Raw genomic sequence first — 22,532 nt, 5'->3', positions numbered from 1 at the left:
TGGTGATGGGACAAACACACACACACACACATATATATATATATATATATATATATATATATATACACCAGCATCGGTTGTCAAGCAATGCTAGGGGGACAAATACAGACACAAAAACACACACACGCATATATATATATATATATATATATATACATATATACGACGGGCTTCTTTCAGTTTCCGTCTACCAAATCCACTCACAAGGCTTTGGTCGGCCCGAGGCTATAGTAGAAGACACTTGCCCAAGGTGCCACGCAGTGGGACTAAACCCGGAACCATGTGGTTGGTAAGCAAGCTACTTACCACACAGCCACTCCTGCGCCTATATCATTGTCACCATCATCGTTTAACGTCAGTTTTTCATGCTGGCATGGGTTGGACAATTTGAGTGAGGTCTGGAAAACCAGTGGCTGCCCCAGGCTCCAATCTGATCTGGCAGTGTATCTACAGCAGGATGTACTTCCTAACACCAAACACTCCGAGAGTGTAGTGGGTGCTTTTTACGTGCCACTGGCACAGGAGCCAGTCAGGTGGGCCTGGCATCAATTACGTTTGGATAGTGCTTGTTATGGTGCTAGTCAGAGGGTACTGGCATTGATTACGTTTGGCTGGTGCTTTTTAGGTGCCACCAGCACGAGAGCCAGTCAGGGGGTACATATAAATATATATATATGAATATGAAGGGCTACTTTCAGTTTCTATCTACTAAATCCACTCACAAGGCTTTGGTGAACCTGGAGCTACAGTAGAAGACATTTGCTCAAAGTGGGACTGAACCAGGAACCACGTGGCTGAAAAGAAAACTTACCTTACAGTCAGGTCTGTGTCTACACACACATACATATAGAAGTCGGTCTACATATGAGTGGACATGTGTAGTCACAACAATCACATTTTTAATGGGATTTTTAATGGAGCCTCAGCTAGACTGCTTACTGGAAACAGACATGGATACAAATTGGTACAGGCGCAGGAGTGGCTGTGTGGTAAGTAGCTTGCTTACCAACTACATGGTTCCGGGTTCAGTCCCACTGCATGGCACCTTGGGCAAGTGTCTTCTACTATAGCCTCGGGCCGACCAAAGCCTTGTGAGTGGATTTAGTAGACGGAAAGTGAAAGAAGCCCATCATATATATGTATGTATATATATTTGTGTGTGTGTTTGTGTGTCTGTTTGCCCCCTCCCCCACATCGCTTGACAACCGATGCTGGTGTGTTATGTCCCAGTAACTTAGCGGTTTGGCAAAAGAGACCGATAGAATAAGTACTAGGCTTACAAAGAATAAGTCCTGGGGTTGATTTGCTCGACTAAAGGCGGTGCTCCAGTATGGCCACAGTCAAATGACTGAAACAGGTAAAAGAGAGAAAGAGAGAGAGAGGGTATTCTACTAGCAAAGAAATGGGCAGATAAGATGATTGAGGTAGTCAGGGTATGCGATAGGATTATTAAGCTAAGAATAGCCTTGTTTGATGTAATAGTGTCAGTGATCTCTCTCTGCATACATTCCACACACCAGACTTGCAGATACTCAGAAGGACCTCTTCAATGGCAAAAGACAACATTCTCAATGTGGCAGGGGACTTCAATGGGCATGTTGGGAAAGACAGCCTGACGGATTTTAAAGTGTGCATGATGGCTATGGCTTTGGCTCCAGGAATGAGAAGCGGACAAGGCTGGAGTAGTTTCGTGATGTTTATGGCTTACTGGTCTGCAACACCAACTTCAGGAAATCTGCCAACAGTCTAGCCTGCTAGAGTCCTGTGCTGGTTCCATGTAAAAGCATTTATGTGGGGGCCATGTAAAAGCACCCACCACATTCTGTAAAGTGGTTGGCATTAGAAAAGACATCCAGCTGCAGAGACCATGCACCCCACTTACGAGCTTTGGTCAAACCGTCCAACCAATGCCAGCAAAGAAAACAGACATTAAGCGATGATGATGATGATGATCCATAGAACAAATTAAGATTAGGAGCTGAACCCCCACACAATACACTTCTAAAGTATATAAAAAAAAAAAAGGAAATATTACTCACTTGCGTTCATTTTGAGATTGGTCTTTCTTCTTCTTCATATCAAAGAACGTTTTGTTATTTTGCTCAATAATCTCTTTGTTTTGTTCAATCTTATTTGTGATCTCCTGTGAAGACAAACAGTAGGAAAATATATAACTATATTTGGTCTGGCTTTTGTAGTTGTGTATTCAGAGCTGGCTTTATTTTCCCATTCACTGAGAGACGCAAGTAATAAACTCAGATTAATCTTCTAGATTTTTCGGATCTTTTCAGTTTGAACGGCAGTTTTTTCTAGCAGTCTCATATGAAATTGTCACCCATAATTATGACCCTAGTATCGATCTATTGCATTTCTATCTATTTTAGGGTTAGGGTTGGTTAGGGGTGGGGAAAGGGTATCTTTTTTTCTTCACAAATGTAAATAAACCCAATCTGTTTCTTAAACGAAGGACATATTCATATGGCACAGAATGTTTTTCTACCTCAATAGACGTCAGTGATTGGTTAAAATTGCAGAAATTGAAGAAAAACAACAACAAATATCTTACAAACTCTAGAATTTTCTCAATAAAGCCAAGAGAAAAAGATGTTTTATAAACACATTCTACCAGTATACGAAGTTTAAAATTTTTTAGTTACCTAGAAATTATGTTAAAAACTGCCGTTCAAACCAAAAAGATCCGATTTTTCAAATACAAATTGTTTTGCTGATGCCTAATGAAAACTTATTCTCATTCTTATTAGAAATGCATCCAACAAAATGGTTTGCATTATTTAGTTGCAATACTAGACTCTACATGATGAAAACGGAGTGGGAGAGAGAGAGAGAGAACAAATCAAGAGTGATATGAAATAGTAGAAACTCAAGGAGATTAATGATACTAAGTACCTTAGGGGTACTACGCTGCTACTGATAGTAAGAAAGACTTCCTGACAGGTGCAAACCCGAAATGCCTGGAATAACCTTCAAAACATCTGGCAATCAAATGTTCCAAGTGAAATCAGGTTTGGTAATAGAATATTCTTCTCTGTTGAGCTGAAACCTAGTTTCATTTTGATGGTACATACTTTCATCCCTCCAGGGTGGATAAGAAAGTTAGCCTCTAAAGAAATAATTACTGAACAATCTATGCCATCTTAACAACAGATATCTATATATATAAAAGTGAGGTTGTGTGGTGTCTGTCTCCTACGATTTAGATTCCTAACTACTCCCACATTTTGCGGTTCAGTTTAACCAAAAGCGGGTATCTTATAGTCGTGATTCATATCGAGCCCTTCTGGGTATTAGCGCGCGTCTACGATGAGTCTACGATTTTAAAAAAATTTACCATAATTTTTCCGCATTTTTAATGCATTTTCGCTCGGTTTATATAAGGGAAGTAACTCTCTAAAAATGTATTATTAAATCTCAGAATGTAAAAAGCTACAGTAACACCCCCCTTTGTGGTTAGCCATATTGAGATGGCTATTATACTTTACATCTCTAAAAATGCTTATATACTTATTTCCCTTACAAACCCAAGCAACGCCGGGCGATACTGCTAGTATTAGATAAAATCCTAGATGCATTATGCCTAGAGGAAAAACCAGATGGTCACAGCCTCAATACCTTTGTTCATAAGTCTGTTCAATGCAACCAACAAATAAGTAACAGTTGTTGTTTAGCCTCAGGTCAGACCTTAACAAGCACACTTACAACCAAAGGTTTCATGCAAGGAGTATGCCATCTGGTTTTAGACAAAGCCAATCCTCACTGATCAGAGATATTCAAGCTATGACCAGCTTGTGCTTCGGATCTTTTTGGTTTGAACGGCAGTTTTTTCTAGCGGTGTCATATGAAATTTTCACCCATAATTATGACCCTAGTATCGATCTATTGCATTTCAATCTGGGTTAGGGTTATGGGTTAGGGGAAGGGTATCTTTTTTTCTTCACAAATGTAAATAAACCCAATCTGTTTCTTAAACGAGGACATATTCATACGGCATAGAATGTTTTTTACCTAAATAGACGTTTTAACATAAATTCTAGGTAACTAAAAAATTTTAAACTTCGTATACTGGTCGAATGTGTTTATAAAATATCTTTTTCTCTTGGCTTTATTGGGAAAATTCTATAGTTTGTAAGATATTTGTTGGTTTCTTTCTTCAATTTCTGTAATTTCAACCAATCAGTGACGTCTATTGAGTTAAAAAGCATTCTGTGCCGTATGAATATGTCCCTCGTTTAAGAAACAGATTGGGTTTATTTACATTTGTGAAGGAAAAAAGATACCCTTCCCCCTAACCAACCCTAACCCTAAAACAGATTGAAATGCAATAGATCGATACTAGGGTCATAATTATGGGTGACAATTTCATATGACACCGCTAGAAAAAACTGCCGTTCAAACCAGAAAGATCCAAATTCTGAAGATTAGTTTAAGAATATTTTCATGTGATTTCAATTCTTTAAAGTCAAGTTGAGCAGTTATAAAAACTCTGGATTTTGAGGAAAACTTTAGTGTTTGTGGGCTGTAACTAAACTCCCCGACACTCACTCCTTTGAGACATTGGTTATTTTTTTATGCCATGTCTATGAAAAATCCAACGAGACTTGTTTGAATTGTTGAGATCTATATAAAGGTAATTATAAATATTAAAAATGCTAAACGTATGCTAAAATAATGTAGTAATTATTTTCTCTTTCTTCATGTTCTTCAACTTATGAATGAAATGTATTTCTGTAATTATGAAACTGTATTTTTTCATAGTGGTTAAAAGAACACGAAATTATTTACATTCAACATACATACGCACATAAAATGTCCGTTAGCGTTTCAGAAAATATATTTCTTACTATGTCATTTATGTAGCTGGAGTCAGGATTTACGTATAATGATAACAGTTATAAGTAAGTTATAAGTGACGGGTTTATCAATATATATCCCTACTTCAAAAGTTAAATATATTTATCCATTTCCAAATAGGAAACATATAAAAGTAGCGTAACACTAACAGTAAACAAACCAACCAGAAAACTTCTGCTATATGATCAAGTCTTCAGAAAAGAAATGAATATGACAACATTCGACATTCACAAAGCCTCAGATTAATTTCAGAAGGTGAATAGATTAAAAGAAATGAGAAAACACACAGAGAAGGAGTTTACATTGAGTAAAACATACCTTAACTTTTACATCGAGCTCCGAAGCTTTTTTCTTGTCACCTTCCAAATCATCTTCCAAACGACGGATCTGAAACAACAACAAAAAACATTCAGCAAAAAAGCAGACATTGAATAAATGAAATACTAGATAACTTGCTTATATAACTTGAAATCAAATCCACAGTAGTTATTTCATTAATTATTAGTAAATCCCAGTTTTATCTAGAAATTTTCATCATCATTTAACGTCCGCTTTCCATGCTAGCACGGGTTGGACGATTTGACTGAGGTCTGGCGAACTAGACTCCAATCTGATCTGGCAAAGTTTCTACAGCTGGATGCCCTTCCTAAAGCCAACCACTCCATGAGTGTAGTGGCTGCTTTTTACGTGCCACCGACACAGGTGCCAGACGGGGCTGGCAAACGGCCACGGTCGGAAGGTGCTTTTTAAGTGCCACCGGCACGGGGCAAACAGCCATGGTCGGCATCATTATTTCACCTCTACTTTTTCTTTTACTTGCATTGGTCAGACGGAATTTGCTGAGGCAGATTTTCTATGCCCTGATGCCAACTCTCACCCGTTTTCAAGCAAGATATTACCCCCATTGTTAGACATGCTTTTCAAGGAAGACTAGGACCAAACTACTTCACTTGTATGACAGTCATACTCACTCACATTCATTGCATGAGGAATCCAAGAAGGCATGGCTGAAAATCAAGCTTCTCATCTACATAACCGCTCTTTCATCTGATATCTTTACTAAACACCCCATAATAACAAAACCCTGGTTTCACATGGGCAAGATTTCAGCAGTCTCCAATCAGTATATAACAATGATGAAATCTTGTTGTATAAGCTTAGCATAGTTGCTAAATAAAAACATTTGGATCTTTTCGGTTTGAACGGCAGTTTTTAACATAATTTCTCGGTAACTAAAAAATTTTAAACTTCGTATACTGGTAGAATGTGTTTATAAAACATCTTTTTCTCTTGGCTTTATTGAGAAAATTCTATAGTTTGTAAGATATTTGTTGTTTGTTTTCTTCAATTTCTGCAATTTCAACCATCACTGACATCTATTGAGGTAAACAACATTCTGTGTCATATGAATATGTCCCTCGTTTAAGAAACAGATTGGGTATATTTACATTTGTGAAGAAAAAAGATACCCTTCCCCCCCACCCCTAACCCTAAAACAGATTGAAATGCAATAGATTGATACTAGGGTCATAATTACAGGTGACAATTTCATATGACACCGCTATAAAAAACTACCGTACAAACCGAATAGATCCAAACATTCATACAAAATACGGGTGACAGTGAAAGGAGCCAGTCAGACAACTGATACGAGACTGAACCAGTACTATGTTAGCATATACACAGTTCCATCTAAGAAAAAGAGTTTTCCTTCATGACAAAATATGGGAAAAGATAATTACCTGGTCTTCTTTATCCCTAATGGCTTTGTTTAGAGATCTCAGCTCTTTTTTAATCCAAGCATCTCTCTCCTCCCTTGATGTGAACTGGTTACCGCGTCCCTGCTTAGCATATAACTCTTTCCTCCTTTGTTCAGCCAAAAGAAGTCTACAAATAACAAAATAAATCAATAACTAGAAAAAAAAAACCAACACAAAAGCCAGTGTATGTAGAAGCAGACATTACACACACACACACAGGGTGTTCAGGTAAATTTTTTTTTTTCCCCTTGATATATTTTCCTTGATCCGAACGTGGCCGTTGCCAGCGCCGCCCCGACTGGCCTCCGTGCCGGTGGCATGTAAAAAGCACCATCCGATCGTGGCCGTTTGCCAGCCTCGTCTGGCACCTGTGCCGGTGGCACATAAAAAGCACCCACTACACTCACAGAGTGGTTGGCATTAGGAAGGCCATCCAGCTGTAGAAACACTGCCAGATCAGACTGGGCCTGGTGCAGCCTTCTGGCTTCCCAGACCCCAGTTGAACTGTCCAACCCATGCTAGCATAGAAAGCGGACATTAAACGATGATGATGATGATATTGGTGAACAGTAAATAGCATTGGAGAGCATTTACTATTCACCAAAGTTGTAGCTGAGAAAAAATTTTAAAAAATTGAGTTGACATGGAGAACTGAACTATATTGGAAAAGAGTTGCTTGTATTATGATGATTCCCACTGGGTATCAAATTGCCAACAGCATCTGCAAGAGAGATTATGAATCTGTAAAAGGGCACCATTCGAGCGTGATCGTTACCAAAGTCGCCTTACTGGCACCTGTGACGTTGGCGTGTGTAAAAGGATTCAAGTGAGATCGTTGCCAGAACCGCCTGACTGGTCCCTGTGCCGGTGGCACGTAAAAAGCACCCACTGCACTCTCGGAGTGGTTGGCGTTAGGAAGGGCATCCAGCTGTAGAAACTCTGCCAAATCAAGATTGGAGCCTGGTGCAGCCATCTGGTTTGCCAGCCCTCAGTCAAAATCGTCCAACCCATGCTAGCATGGAAAGCAGATGTTAAACAATGCTGATGATGATAATGATGATGATGTAACTGGTACGGACATAGCAAGAATTCTGACTGCATCTGCACATTAGAATTCATTCCCACATCTTTGAGCAGGGTCTTAGGTTCAATTCAGACGGCTATGTGAAGCTACTGGAGACTGTGGTCAATCTCTGGTTGAAGAGGCCATATGTGTAGCAGCAGGATTTAGCTCCTTGCCATACCTCCGCAAAGAGCCATAAGTGGTTGTTGGAGAAGTTCTACAACTTTACCAGCTCCATAACTATATCCGAGTTGTTCATCATTTGATAGACCAAAGGATCTTTCTTGGAAACAGATGAAGGTTTGTGACAGGAAGGGTATCCAGCCAAAAAAAAATAATCTGCATTAGCAAATTCTATTTGACCCATGAAAGCATTGAAAGGGAACATTCGTTTTCTATAGCCTCAGTTACCCAAAATTCTATGGAAGCCCACCAGATGGATTGTCTACCAGATGGATTCTAAGGTACAGCTTCATCACACACTGTCATGCTGACATTGTTTGATATTTTAAGAGATCAGATGTCTGTAGAAGGATCATCCATTTGTATATAAATTCAAAGAGCAGGTAATTTAGTTTATCAAGCAACTGACTCCATCATAGTTCAAACCAAAAGAGAACATCCACACACACACAAACTATATAACAACACATCCAAATCATTAGAAAAACATATAAAATTGGCAGAAGTGCACAACTGATTCTAGCAAAATAAAACCAAACTCCATGCAAGTATGATAAAAGTGTAACATTAATAGTGCTAGTGCATGCATATACAGCTGCATGCATGCGCACATACACGCAAGTACTGTCCAAATCTCCGACCAATCACATACAGCTAGCTGGCATTCAATTGGCATATCAAGTTTCAGACATTTTGATTGGGTTTTGGAAAGATAATTCACAAAAAAGTCACTTCTATTGATTTTTTTAATGGCTTTGTGGGGTGACTGGGGAAATGTAAAGATGTGCACGACCACCCTTTGACGGTTTTGATTGACCATAGAAAGTGCGAGCCCTCTAACTGAAAAATTGTGGATTTGTATAAAGGACACACACACACAGACATTTTGCTGTTTATATATATAGAGATTCAAATTGTCAGTTTTAATCAGATGCATAGTGCTAGCTATCAACATCTTTGTGGTATCGTTATCTATTAAAGACTGTCTATATGTAATATGTCTGGAGTAAATCAGCGTGGAATGTATTATCTTTCTTAAAGTTATACTTACCCACAGGAAGAATTAAACTCAGCACTAAAACTGAACACCTGACAATTTGATGTTCCTATGGTTACCACCAATAACAAGTGGTGTATCTATTTGCAGTTAGATGGCACGTAAAAAGCACCATCCAATTGTGGCCGTTGCCAGCCTCGCCTGGCCTCGGTGCCAGTGGCACGTAAAAAGCACCAACCGATCGTGGCCGTTTGCCAGCCTCGTCTGGCACCTGTGCCAGTGGCACGTAAAAAGCACTCACTACACTCATGGAGTGGTTGGCGTTAGGAAGGGCATCCAGCCATAGAAACATTGCCAGATCAAACTGGGCCTGGTGCAGCCTTCTGGCTTCCCAGATCCCCAGTTGAACCGTCCAACCCATGCTAGCATGGAAAGCGGATGCTAAACAATGATGATGATGATGATTTGGGCCATAAACAAGGGAAGTAGCATTTCAGTGCAAGAGACAGTCAGGAAAACCACCAAGCCCAAGGCTCACCGTCCAACATCCCACTGATTTGACATCTGAGACACTCATTGTGACCTTTGTGTGAGACAGAAAAAAAGATATGACTTACTGTTGAGCTGCATTTTCCTCACGATTTTTCTGTGCCTCATACATAGGGATGATGTTTTCAAGAGATTCCTCACCGCGAGTTATTTTCTCATCTATCTTCCGCAGGTCGTCTTCAGTCTTTTTCTGTGACAGACAAGGTAAAAAATTGGTTTAGTTTGTTAGTGACTGGATAAATATAGAAAGGAGTTAACCATAGTTCAACTGTAAGCAAGCATGTAGGCATGATTAAGTTCATATTGCACCCATCTGGTTCTAATTTCAATTCCTCTCCATACAACCTTAGGCGTGTCTCTTTTACAAAGCCCTAGGCTGACCAATGCTTTGGGAGTGAAATTTAATGGAAGAAAATTGTGCAGAAGGAAGCCATCTCTCCCTCTCTCACTGCTCTCCTTCTCACAGATTTCTCAGTCACACAATTCTATACCACTTGTGCCGTGGCTCAGTGGTTAGAGCGTAGAGCTTACGATCGTGAGGTTGTGAGTTCGATTCCTGGACTGGGCTACGTGTTGTGTTCTTGAGCAAGGCACTTTATTTCACATTGCTCCAGTTAATATAGCTGTAGAAATGAGTTGCGACGTCACAGGTGCCAAGTTGTATCATCCCCTTTGCCTTTCCCTTGGATAACATCAGTGGTGTGGAGAGGGGAGGCTGGTATGCATGGGCAACTGCTAGCCTTCCACAAACAATCTTGCCCTGACTTGTGCCTTGGAGGGTAACTTTCTAGGTGCAATCCCATGGTCATTCATGACCGAAGGGGGGTCTCCTCTTCCTGTGCCGTCTGGCTAATGTAGTCAACGCTTGCTACTCTTAATAATCCTGTGACCTGTCTGAGCCATCAGCCAGTTTATTTATTCAATGAGGATCAGAAATAGAGGATGAAACAGCTTTACTCACATAGAAACCTTAATACCTCTTCATATCTATGACAATGATGGAAAGGAGTCTTATCTAAATCCCCTTGTCCATCCACTGGTCAGCTAAAAGTATGTCCACACTTTCTACTATTATCGAAATAAATAAATCAACCAGTGAGATTCAAAAGTTTAAAAGTTCAAGCATGTTACCTGAGTTAGGACACTTGAACAACATGTACATTAAACTGTATTGCACATCACTTATGTAGCCTCTATATCAGTGCTTTTCAAACTTTTTGCTGGAGCGGAACCCCAAGGAAACATTCCACTGGCTCGAGGAACCCCTGTGCAATAATTTAATAGTCTTATGCACACATATCTGCACAGGAGAATTAAAAATTACTGCCGATTTTAGCAGTTTTGTAACTTCTTGCAGAACCCCTGCACTGTACTGGCGGAACCCTGGTTGAAAACCACTGCTCTATATGATCATTCAATCTGAAAGAAATAACAGCCAAGCCTTGGCCGTCTGCCAGCCTCGTCTGGCACCTGTGTCGGTGGCACATAAAAACACCATCCGAGCGTGGCCGTCTGCCAGCCTCGTTTGGCACCTGTGTCGGTGGCACATAAAAACACCATCCGAGCGTGGCCGTCTGCCAGCCTCGTCTGGCACCTGTGTCGGTGGCACATAAAAACACCATCCGAGCGTGGCCGTCTGCCAGCCTCGTCTGGCACCTGTGTCGGTGGCACATAAAAACACCATCCGAGCGTGGCCGTCTGCCAGCCTCGTCTGGCACCTGTGTCGGTGGCACATAAAAAACCATCCGAGCGTGGCCGTTCGCCAGCCTCGTCTGGCACCTGTGTCGGTGGCACATAAAAACACCATCCGAGCGTGGCCGTCTGCCAGCCTCGTCTGCACCTGTGTCGGTGGCACATAAAAACACCATCCGAGCGTGGCCGTTCGCCAGCCTCGTCTGGCACCTGTGTCGGTGGCACATAAAATCACTATCCGAGCGTGGCCGTCTGCCAGCCTCGTCTGGCACCTGTGTCGGTGGCACATAAAAACACCATCCGAGCGTGGCCGTCTGCCAGCCTCATCTGGCACCTGTGTCGGTGGCACATAAAAACACCATCCGAGCGTGGCCGTCTGCCAGCCTCGTCTGGCACCTGTATCGGTGGCACATAAAAACCCATCCGAGCGTGGCCGTCTGCCAGCCTCATCTGGCACCTGTGTCGGTGGCACATAAGAACACCATCCGAGCGTGGCCGTTCGCCAGCCTCGCCTGGCACCTGTGTCGGTGGCACATAAAAACACCATCCGAGCGTGCCGTCTGCCAGCCTCGTCTGGCACCTGTGTCGGTGGCACATAAAAACACCATCCGAGCGTGGCCGTCTGCCAGCCTCGTCTGGCACCTGTGTCGGTGGCACATAAAAACACCATCCAAGCGTGGCCGTCTGCCAGCCTCGTCTGGCACCTGTGTCGGTGGCACATAAAAACACCATCCGAGCGTGGCCGTCTGCCAGCCTCGTCTGGCACCTGTGTCGTGGCACATAAAACAACCATCCGAGCGTGGCCGTCTGCCAGCCTCGTCTGGCACCTGTGTCGGTGGCACATAAAAACACCATCCGAGCGTGGCCGTTCGCCAGCCTCGTCTGGCACCTGTGTCGGTGGCACATAAAATCACTATCCGAGCGTGGCCGTCTGCCAGCCTCGTCTGCACCTGTGTCGGTGGCACATAAAAACACCATCCGAGCGTGGCCGTCTGCCAGCCTCATCTGGCACCTGTGTCGGTGGCACATAAAAACACCATCCGAGCGTGGCCGTCTGCCAGCCTCGTCTGGCACCTGTATCGGTGGCACATAAAAACACCATCCGAGCGTGGCCGTCTGCCAGCCTCATCTGGCACCTGTGTCGGTGGCACATAAGAACACCATCCGAGCGTGGCCGTTCGCCAGCCTCGCCTGGCACCTGTGTCGGTGGCACATAAAAACACCATCCGAGCGTGGCCGTCTGCCAGCCTCGTCTGGCACCTGTGTCGGTGGCACATAAAAACACCATCCGAGCGTGGCCGTCTGCCAGCCTCGTCTGGCACCTGTGTCGGTGGCACATAAAAACACCATCCAAGCGTGGCCGTCTGCCAGCCTCGTCTGGCACCTGTGTCGGTGGCACATAAAAACACCATCCGAGCGTGGCCGTCTGCCAGCCTCGTCTGGCACCTGTGTCGGTGGCACATAAAAACACCATCCGAGCGTGGCCGTCTGCCAGCCTCGTCTGGCACCTGTGTCGGTGGCACATAAAATCACCCACTACACTCTCGGAGTGGTTGGCGTTAGGAAGGGCATCCAGCTGTAGAAACGCTGCCAGATCTGACTGGGCCTGGTGCAGCCTTCGGGCTCCCCAGACCCCAGTTGAACCGTCCAACCCATGCTAGCATGGAAAGCGGACGTTAAACGATGATGATGATGATCTCCTTCAAATTACATCCAACTAACCTTCAGTTTCTTCTCCCCTTCCATATCCTCCTGTATGTCTTTGATGGTCAGTTCAAGCTTGGCCTTTTTCTTCATAAGGTCCTGGTGTTCGTGAGACAGTGTTTCCTTCTCCTCCAGGATACTCTGCATGCGAGACTTCAAGTCACGCAGTTCTTTATTGATGGACTACAAAAGAAGAGTAAATAGATGGAAATACAGATAGATTATTCAAAAAGCTATGGAATAGGGAGTAAAAATAGAGGAAATAAATTGACTGAAAGAGAAGTGACATACAAACACACACACACAATTAACGAGTCAATTACTGGTTCATTGCATTTCTAACAGCATGAATAAGGGAGGCATCTGTAACTTGGTGTGAAGGACTTTATTTAAAAGGCACCATATTTTTTTTATCAATGTTTACCGTCTGACTATCCCCTGTGCTGGTGGCACGTAAAAGCACCCACTACATTCTCGGAGTGGTTGGCATTAGGAAGGGCATCCAGCTGTAGAAACTCTGCCAAATCAAGACTGGAGCCTGGTGCAGCCATCTGGTTCGCCAGCCCTCATTCAAAATCGTCCAACCCATGCTAGCATGGAAAGCGGACGTTAAACGATTGATGATGATGATGTTCACACCCATAGCTGATAAACAGTAACAGATGCATACACAGACATGTCTGATAGACTTCTTCACAGTTTCCCCTCGACCAAATTCCACACACAAAGTATTGGTCAAAGCAAGATTATTGTAGAAGAACCTAGTCTAAAGGACAGAGCAATGGGATCAAATCTGTTGCAAAGCAAATGGTTTAGCCATACAGCTTTGATGGCGCCCATTATGCAAGGACTTCCTCTTTTACTTGTTTCAGTCATTTGACTGCGGCCATGCTGGAGCACCACCTTTAGTCAAGCAAATCGACCCCGGGACTTATTCTTTGTAAGCCTAATACTTATTCTATCGGTCTCTTTTGCCGAACCGCTAGGTGACGGGGACGTAAACACACCAGCATCGGTTGTCAAGCAATGCTAGGGGGACAAACACAGACACACAAACATAGATATACATATATATATATATACAACAGGCTTCTTTCAGTTTCCGTCTACCAAATCCACTCACAAGGCATTGGTCGGCCCGGGGCTATAGTAGAAGACACTTGCCCAAGATGCCACGCAGTGGTACTGAACCCGGAACCATGTGGTTGGTTAGCAAACTACTTAACACACAGCCACTCCTGCGCCTATCCACACAGCCACAGAAACTTTCCAAACTTGACTAAATTCATTTGTAGAGATAACACATTTGTACATTCCCATTCTCATACAGACAAATTCAACAAGCTAGTCCACCGTGTTGTGAACAGGGGTTATGTACAGGTAGGGCTCAGTAATTAAAAGAATGCTATATAATGCTGTATCAGTACTTGCAGCTGGAAAAGAGATATTATCACATGAGACATGGTAAATAAAGGACTCCTAAATGTTCCAATTATCATTTACAGAAGCCGGTGGCACGTAAAAAGCACCATCCAAATCGTGGCCGAAGCCAGTGCCGCTTCAACTGGCTTCTGTGCCGGTAGCACGTAAAATGCACCGTCCGAATCGCGGCCGAAGCCAGTGCCGCCCCAACTGGCTTCCGTGCCGGTGGCACGTAAAATGCACCAATTCGACCGTGGCCGTTGCCAGCCTCGCCTGGCACCAGTGCAGGTGGCACGTAAAAAGCACCCACTACACTCACGGAGTGGTTGGCGTTAGGAAGGGCATCCAGCTGTAGAAACATTGCCAGAAAAGACTGGAGCCTGGTGCAGCCTTCTGGCTTCCCAGATCCCCGGTCGAACCCGTCCAACCCATGCTAGCATGGAGAACGGACGTTAAACGATGATGAATACAAAGAGTAAGCACCATCATGGAAACAAACAATTCATTCGACATTTGGCCAATTATGCAAACAGAGCATCAGAAAAAGCTTTGCACTTACTTTCACTTGGTCGTTAGCTTGCTGTTGATTGTCACGCAGCTTCTGACTGACCTTTCCACTGTTTTCCCGTTTTTCTTGCAACTAAAAAAAAGGTTAAGAAAATTTATAATAATAACAGTTTCAAATTTTGGCACAAGGCCAGCAATTTTAGGAAAGGGGTTAGCCGGACTGAACATTCAGACAAAAGTCAAATAATACAATACAGATTGCGCTAATCAAATGCAATTACACTTCTAAAAATCATCAGTGAATTTACGCTGAGGACAAATATACCATGGAAACCGTCATTGATAATTCTCATCTTGACAATGCACTTTCCTATCTCAACAGCACACTTTAACAGCTCACACTCGTTATCTAGTCGTTACAACAACCAAACAATGATACAAACTGATGATGCAGACTAATTACTGCAGCTCAATTTTACTGACTATACTATACAGCTCATCTTACCATTACAAGCCATTGTCACTTTCACACCATTCATCAACAAAATCAGGTTGTTTGGGCTAAATTTGATAGTTTGCACAAAAGGAAAAGAAAATACAATATCCCAGCCCAAAATAAAAGTATTTTCAAAAATCAAAAAATATCATCTAGATTACGTTTATATATTTGTTATGCAAGATTTTTTATGTGAAATCATGTGTTGAAACAGATATTGTTGTATTTTGGAATGGTCATTTTGCCAGTTTAGCCAATAAAAACACACGCACTATATATTTGGTGTTATTTTGCTTCAGTGTTATTTATTTTTTACATTAATCTTAATCTTATTTCGGCCAGAGGTCTTTCGTCACACTCCTGTGACTGCATCAGTGGTCCTTTGCTTTCTTCTTTCTTATTTGTGTCTCTCCTTACTAAGGGTCAGCCATTTGGTATTTCTATTGTATGTGTCTTCATTTGCGCATGCGTATATCTCTATGTGCATCTATGTTAGTATGTATGTGGGGCGATGCATGTAATATTTGTATCTTGTTTATATACGTTCGTGTAATTTGTTTATTCTTATTTTGTTCATGTGTTTACATCCACTTATAATTATTATTACTATTATTATTATCTAGATTATGAGTGGGAAATAACTGAACTAAAAGTAGCCATCCTCAGCTTCCACCATTGGCTCAAGACAGCTCTGGAACTTGATGCATGCAGTCCTCACTGTGTTCCTGGGAAGATCTTCAAAGACCTTCTTGAAATCAGCCAGCAGCTTGGTCTTGGAATTGCAGGCAGAGCAGTTGATGTCTTTCTCAACCATGCCATACACATACGAGGTGGTATCAAAAAGTTCCTGGACTAGCTTTGCAGTGTGCCAACAGATGGCAGCACATAGCTGCGTGTGCACTGAGAGCTAATGGTGACCTTCATAAGGCAAGTGTGTTAAGTGAAATCGCTGTATTTACTTCACAACTTGTGATATTTGTTTTTCTGTGATCACGTGTATGCTGCAGCCTGCAACAAAGAGCCAATGTCAAATTTTGTGTTAAACTCGGGGAATCTGCTCTAGAGACACTGAGCATGCTTCAGCAAGCTTACGGCAGCAAGGGGACAAGTTGTAGGCAATGTTTCAAGTGGCACTGGTGCTTCAAAAATGAAAGAATGTCCCTGGAAGACCTGCCACAAGAGTCACCCCTGGAAATGTGAATTTGTTCCCAGGGTCAGACCATCAATTCAGAGTCCTACTGCAATGTTTTGAAGCATTTGAGTGAAGGCATTCTGCAAAAGTGACCTGATCTGTGAAGCACGAAGAATCGGATTCTTCACCAAGCTCAACCCACTTGTGAGTTTCTCACCAAAAACATGGTATCACTTCCATACCTGTCCTATTTGCCAGATTTAGCCCCTGCAGACTCCCATCTCTTCCCCAAGATGAAAATGCAGCTCGAAGGTTGCTGTTTTAACACCGTTGTATTGTTGCACAAGGTGACTATTTCAAAAGAGATAATGCTAAATCTTAAGTAAATAAGTTATTTTTTTATTAAACATAACTAGTTCAGGAACCGGATCTTTTCGGTTTGAATGGCAGTTTTTAACATAATTTCTAGGTAACTAAAAAATTTTAAACTTCGTATCCTGGTAGAATGTGTTTATAAAACATCTTTTTCTCTTGGCTTTATTGAGAAAATTCTATAGTTTGTAAGATATTTGTTGTTTTTTTCTTCAATTTTTGCAATTTCAACCAATCACTGACGTCCATTGAGGTAAAAAAACATTCTGTGCCGTATGAATATGTCCCTCGTTTAAGAAACAGATTGGGTTTATTTACATTTGTGAAGAAAAAAAGATACCCTTCCCCCTAACCCTAACCCTAAAACAGATTGAAATGCAATAGATCGATACTAGGGTCATAATTATGGGTGACAATTTCATATGACACCGCTAGAAAAAACTGCCGTTCAAAAAGAAAAGATCCCAAAACTGATTGTTCAGCGTGTGCCATGTAGAAGCTCATTTCTACTCAGTTCCACAAAAAGATGTTAATTCTCATTTTAACCACATTGAAGTGGCCACCTCAGCTGAAACTTCTCTCATCAATATATCCTTTTAAATCTGTTATGGAGAATATAAGTAGCAACAAATAAGACACAACAAACAACAGCAAAATTTAGAAATTTTCAACCCTCACCTCATCCAACTTCTTCCTGGTATCTCTCAGTTCATGGTCATGGATGGTGTATTCTAGAGACCTGGCCAATCAAATAAACAATCCATTAATGTCTCTAACTCACTCAGGCATATCATTCCACTTGATTCATAAAAACAGCTGCTGGTTTACCTTTCTGCTTTCAACAGACCCTCCCCCACATACTGGATATAATACTCTTCTGAGTGGCTGTGTGGTAAGTAGCTTGCTTACCAGCCACATGGTTCCGGGTTCAGTCCCACAGCGTGGCACCTTGGGCAAGTGTCTTCTACTATAGCCTCGGGCCGACCAAAGCCTTGTGAGTGGATTTGGTAGACGGAAACTGAAAGAAGCCCGTCGTATATATAAATATATGTATGTGTGTGTGTGTGTGTTTGTGTGTCTGTGCTTGTCTTCCCAAAATCGCTTGACAACCGATGCTGTTGTGTTTACGTCACCGTAACTTAGCAGTTCGGCAAAAGAGACCGATAGAATAAGTACTAGGCTTACAAAGAATAAGTCCTGTGGTCGATTTACTTGACTAAAGGCGGTGCTCCAGCATGGCCACAGTCAAACGACTGAAACAAGTAATAGAGTAAGATGTACAACAATCAATAATACTCCAAGATAATCTTAACCCCTTGAACACTAATCTTCCTCTTCAATTTCCATTAACTAGAAAACTTCTACAAAACTCAAATATGACCTACAATGGAGTACTGTTCCTAGGTCTGGGAACGTGCTCGTCAACAGACTGGACTCTTCTTTTCCAGGTCAATCCTCTGGAATTCTTTTCCTATGCATCATCTTGCAGCCATCGACTTACAACTGTTCAAGACAATCATCAATCATGTCAATCTCCCGGATCTTGAGGACTTTTGAATGCTAAGACCATGCAAGCTCACACTTCCTTACTCCAGATCAATCCAATAAGAAAAAAGGCTGCTATAGCAGCTCTTCTGTTACACAGAATAGCCTTCACAATCACCCACTTAGGCACAGGAGTGGCTCTGTGGTAAGTAGCTTGTTTACCAACCACATGGTTCCGGGTTCAGTCCCACTGCGTGGCACCTTGGGCAAGTGTCTTCTACTATAGCCTCGGGCCGACCAAAGCCTTGTGAGTGGATTTGGTAGACGGAAACTGAAAAAAGCCCGTCATATATATATATATGTATATATATATATATATATATATATATATATATATGCATGTGTGTGTGTGTTTGTCCCCCTAGCATTGCTTGACAACCGATGCTGGTGTGTTTATGTCCCCGTCACTTAGCGGTTCGGCAAAAAGAGACCGATAGAATAAGTACTGGGCTTACAAAGAATAAGTCCCGGGGTCGAGTTGCTCGATTAAAGGCGGTGCTCCAGCATGGCCGCAGTCAAATGACTGAAACAAGTAAAAGAGTAAAGAGAGTTAGCCCTTTAGTGTTTAAACTGGCTGTATCCGGCCCAAATATTCTACACATTTTATGTTCAAACTGGCCAGAACCAGCATCTCACACCTACCCAGCAATGTCATTCTAAAAATAAGCAATTACATCTTTCCTATCTTGAAGCTACAAAATAATATCAGATAAATTTTTTTAAATGTGAATAAATAAGGATCATTTTTGCCAAATTTATCTGAACACTAAAGGCTTAAAGCATATAAGAATTCTCCAACCTGAAACATGACAGACCACCTAGATATGATAGTTTTCAGTCACAAGGAACAGCTCAACCACATGTAAATAGACACATGTTGGCAATTTAGCTACATAAATGAAAAATATACTGTAAATTTAGTATCATGAAAAACAAAAAAAAAATTACACTATTTCAGCCACATCATCATCATCATCGTTTAACGTCCGCTTTCCGCGCTAGCACGGGTTGGACGGTTTCGACCGGGGTCTGGGGAGCTCGGGACTGCCCCAGGCTCCAGTCTAGTCTGGCAGTGTTTCTACAGCTGGATGCCCTTCCTAACGCCAACCACTCCGCGAGTGTAGTGGGTGTTTTTTACGTGCCACCTGCACAGGTGCCAGAGGGGTCTGGCATCGGCCACGTTCGGATGGTGCTTTTTATGTGGGGGGGGGGTGCAGAAATATATAGGGGAGCACCAGTGGGGAGGGGTGGTTCAGAGAAATGATGACAGGTTCTAGGCAAGTAGAACGTAGGATATCAAGAGAGGGGTAATGCATGGTGAAATAGCGTGTTGAAGAGGGGGGTTCGAAGAGTAGACACCTATAATGGTGGTGGGAGAAGCGACATCCGGTATAGATGGAACAAAAATATAGAGATATCCGGTATTGGTGGTGGGGGTGGGCAAGGGCGGGTGCACCGGGAATATGCGAAGGTTGAACTTTTAGAGAAACGGGCGGGAATGGCGATGTTTTTAGGGTGGCATGTAGAAAGAAAAGGAAAGCAAAGCAGATTGGTGGTTATAAGTTCAAAACATTTAAACGGTAGACAAATGTATGTATGAAAAAAGAAGGGAGAAATCTTAGCCTGCTCATGGACATCGCTGTAAGCCAGGGGAAGAAATGATAGTGAATGGTGGAGATCGAATTAAAGGGAACATGCGAAGGTTGAACTTTTAGAGAAACGGGCGGGAATGGCGATGTTTTTAGGGTGGCATGTAGAAAGAAAAGGAAAGCAAAGCAGATTGGTGGTTATAAGTTCAAAACATTTAAACGGTAGACAAATGTATGTATGTATGAAAAAAGAAGGGAGAAATCTTAGCCTGCTCATGGACATCGCTGTAAGCCAGTGGAAGAAATGATAGTGAATGGTGGAGATCGAATTAAAGGGAACATGCGAAAGTTGAACTTTTAGAGAAACGGGCGGGAATGGCGATGTTTTTAGGGTGGCATGTAGAAAGAAAAGGAAAGCAAAGCAGATTGGTGGTTATAAGTTCAAAACATTTAAACGGTAGACAAATGTATGTATGTATGAAAAAAGAAGGGAGAAATCTTAGCCTGCTCATGGACATCGCTGTAAGCCAGGGGAAGAAATGATAGTGAATGGTGGAGATCGAATTAAAGGGAACATGCGAAGGTTGAACTTTTAGAGGGGTAATAAAAATACGCCATGATAGATCGTTAGCCACTACACACATTTTTTTTCTCTCCTTGTTTCCTGTGTCCCTTTCTGAAGAAGAGCATAGGCTCGAAACGTAAAAGACTTTTTCTATCCCTGAGCGTTATACTAATACATCTGTTTGTTTTGTACACCACCTGTCTTCGTCTTTTGTTTTTTGCATAAACTCTCCCTATATATATATATATATATATATATATATATAATTCCTTCGGTATGAGGCGAAACAGCCTGCTGCTAGCCATCTTATTTTTTCTTTACTATATACTGAACCTTACAAAGGTCCTGACAATTAATTTGTCGTATTTACATACCGAAATTTACCGGTAAATAATTGTTGGTTACATGAAAAACCACAGGAAAATTATTTACCATTTTTATTGCATTACCATGTGGATTCCTCATTCCATTACGATTACCCAGAAAGCGAGCATGGCAGAATTTTGGAGGGAAAATTCACGTTCCCAGTCGCTACTTAGTTTTAACATCTGCGCTCTTCCCCCCACTATCTGATGTCGCTGGGTCAGAAGTGAGGGCTGGTGGCATTTGGTAAAACTATCGAATATAGCGCCGATGACGGAATTCAAACTAATTTCTATGTTTGCTATTAACGGTAAGTGACTGATTTCGTATATTTGCCACTCCGGTTTTGTGTATGTGAGCCGTAAGGGCCTTCGTTTTTGGATTCTCCACTTATAGAAAATGGAAAAACGGTCTTTGACTGCCATTTCTAATTCCTTCGGTATGAGGCGAAACAGCCTGCTGCTAGCCATCTTATTTTTTCTTTACTATATATATATAGATCGTTAGCCACTATACATATTTTTTCTCTCCTTGTTTTTTCTGTGTACCTTTCTGTAGAAGAGCGTAGGCTCGAAACGTAATAGACTTTTTCTATTCCTGAGCGTTATACTAATACATCTGTTTGTTTTGTACACCACCTGTCTTCGTCTTTTGTTGTTTTTTTTTCGTAAACTCTCCCTAATAAAAATATATAGTTTGTCAATGATAGCGATATGAAATATGTCAACTGTTCAGTCACATGAAGCCATGAAAATGAAGGTTCAACCACATGTGAAAGTCTGAGGACACAGGCTAAAGGAATCCCTTGAAAATATGACACTTAAAACAAGAAATGCCAAAGTAGTCAGAACCTGGATTCTTCTACTCACCTTCTCATCTTGTCCCACTTTTGATATTCCTGACACAGGCTAAAGGAATCCCTTGAAAATATGATACTTAAAACAAGAAATGCCAAAGTAGCCAGAACCCGAATTCTTCTACTCATCTTGTCCCACTTTTGATATTCCTGACACAGGCTAAAGGAATCCCTTGAAAACATGACACTTAAAACAAGAAAGGCCAAAGTAGTCAGAACCTGGATTCTTCTACTCACCTTCTCATCTTGTCCCACTTTTGATATTCCTTCAACTCTTCCTTCTCCTCCTCCAGAGTCTTCAGTCGTTCTTCTATGTACTTGAGCAGATCATTGATTTTTTCGCGTTTTCCCTCTGCAACAAAGATGCATTGATAGAAAAGTATGCAAAGGAATGCACACACACACACACACATATTGCATAAGCTGATGAATTTTCTTCACATTTCCAAAGGTGATGCTCGTGGCAGGTCTTCCAGGGATGTTCTACTTTTGAAGCATCTGTGCCACCCAAAACTTTGCATACAACTCATTGCCTCATTGCAATAAGCTTGCCAAAGAAATGCTCAAAGTCTCTGTAGTAGACTTCCCAAAATTAACACAAAATGGATCTTTTCGGTTTGACCGACAGTTTTTTCTAGTAGTGTCATATGAAATTGTCACCCATAATTATGACCCTAGTATCGATCTATTGCATTTCAATCTGTTTTAGGGTTTAGGGTTGGTTAGGGTTAGGGGTGGAGGGAAGGGTATCTTTTTTTCTTCACAAATGTAAATAAACCCAATCTGTTTCTTAAACGAGGGACATATTCATACGGCACAGAATGTTTTTACCTCAATAGACAGTCATTGATTGGTTGAAATTGAAGGA

The 22,532-nt window shown here is 41.9% G+C and overlaps 1 protein-coding gene across 2 annotated transcripts in view; it reads right to left on the bottom strand.

Annotated features, from left to right (window-relative positions):
- The window catches only part of LOC115219092 (structural maintenance of chromosomes protein 3), a 71,783-nt gene that overhangs the window by 39,545 nt on the left and 9,706 nt on the right, over positions 1-22,532 (bottom strand). The window contains exons 8-15 of one of the 2 annotated variants that reach the window (XM_029789164.2): positions 21,902-22,016; positions 17,425-17,485; positions 14,799-14,879; positions 12,836-13,000; positions 9,490-9,611; positions 6,612-6,756; positions 5,188-5,256; positions 2,040-2,143 (exon numbers count right to left, since the gene is read on the bottom strand). In XM_029789164.2, coding sequence (XP_029645024.1) covers positions 2,040-2,143; positions 5,188-5,256; positions 6,612-6,756; positions 9,490-9,611; positions 12,836-13,000; positions 14,799-14,879; positions 17,425-17,485; positions 21,902-22,016 — 862 coding nt within the window. Of the gene's footprint in view, positions 1-2,039; positions 2,144-5,187; positions 5,257-6,611; positions 6,757-9,489; positions 9,612-12,835; positions 13,001-14,798; positions 14,880-17,424; positions 17,486-21,677; positions 21,809-21,901; positions 22,017-22,532 lie in introns of those variants that run through there. The other variant, XM_029789165.2, reaches the window with a different exon arrangement.

The sequence above is a fragment of the Octopus sinensis genome, linkage group LG14 (genome assembly GCF_006345805.1).
Source record: "Octopus sinensis linkage group LG14, ASM634580v1, whole genome shotgun sequence".
Taxonomy (NCBI): domain Eukaryota; kingdom Metazoa; phylum Mollusca; class Cephalopoda; order Octopoda; family Octopodidae; genus Octopus; species Octopus sinensis.
The sequence above is the reverse complement of the archived record's forward strand: the minus strand, read 5'-3'. Positions and strand labels throughout refer to the sequence as shown.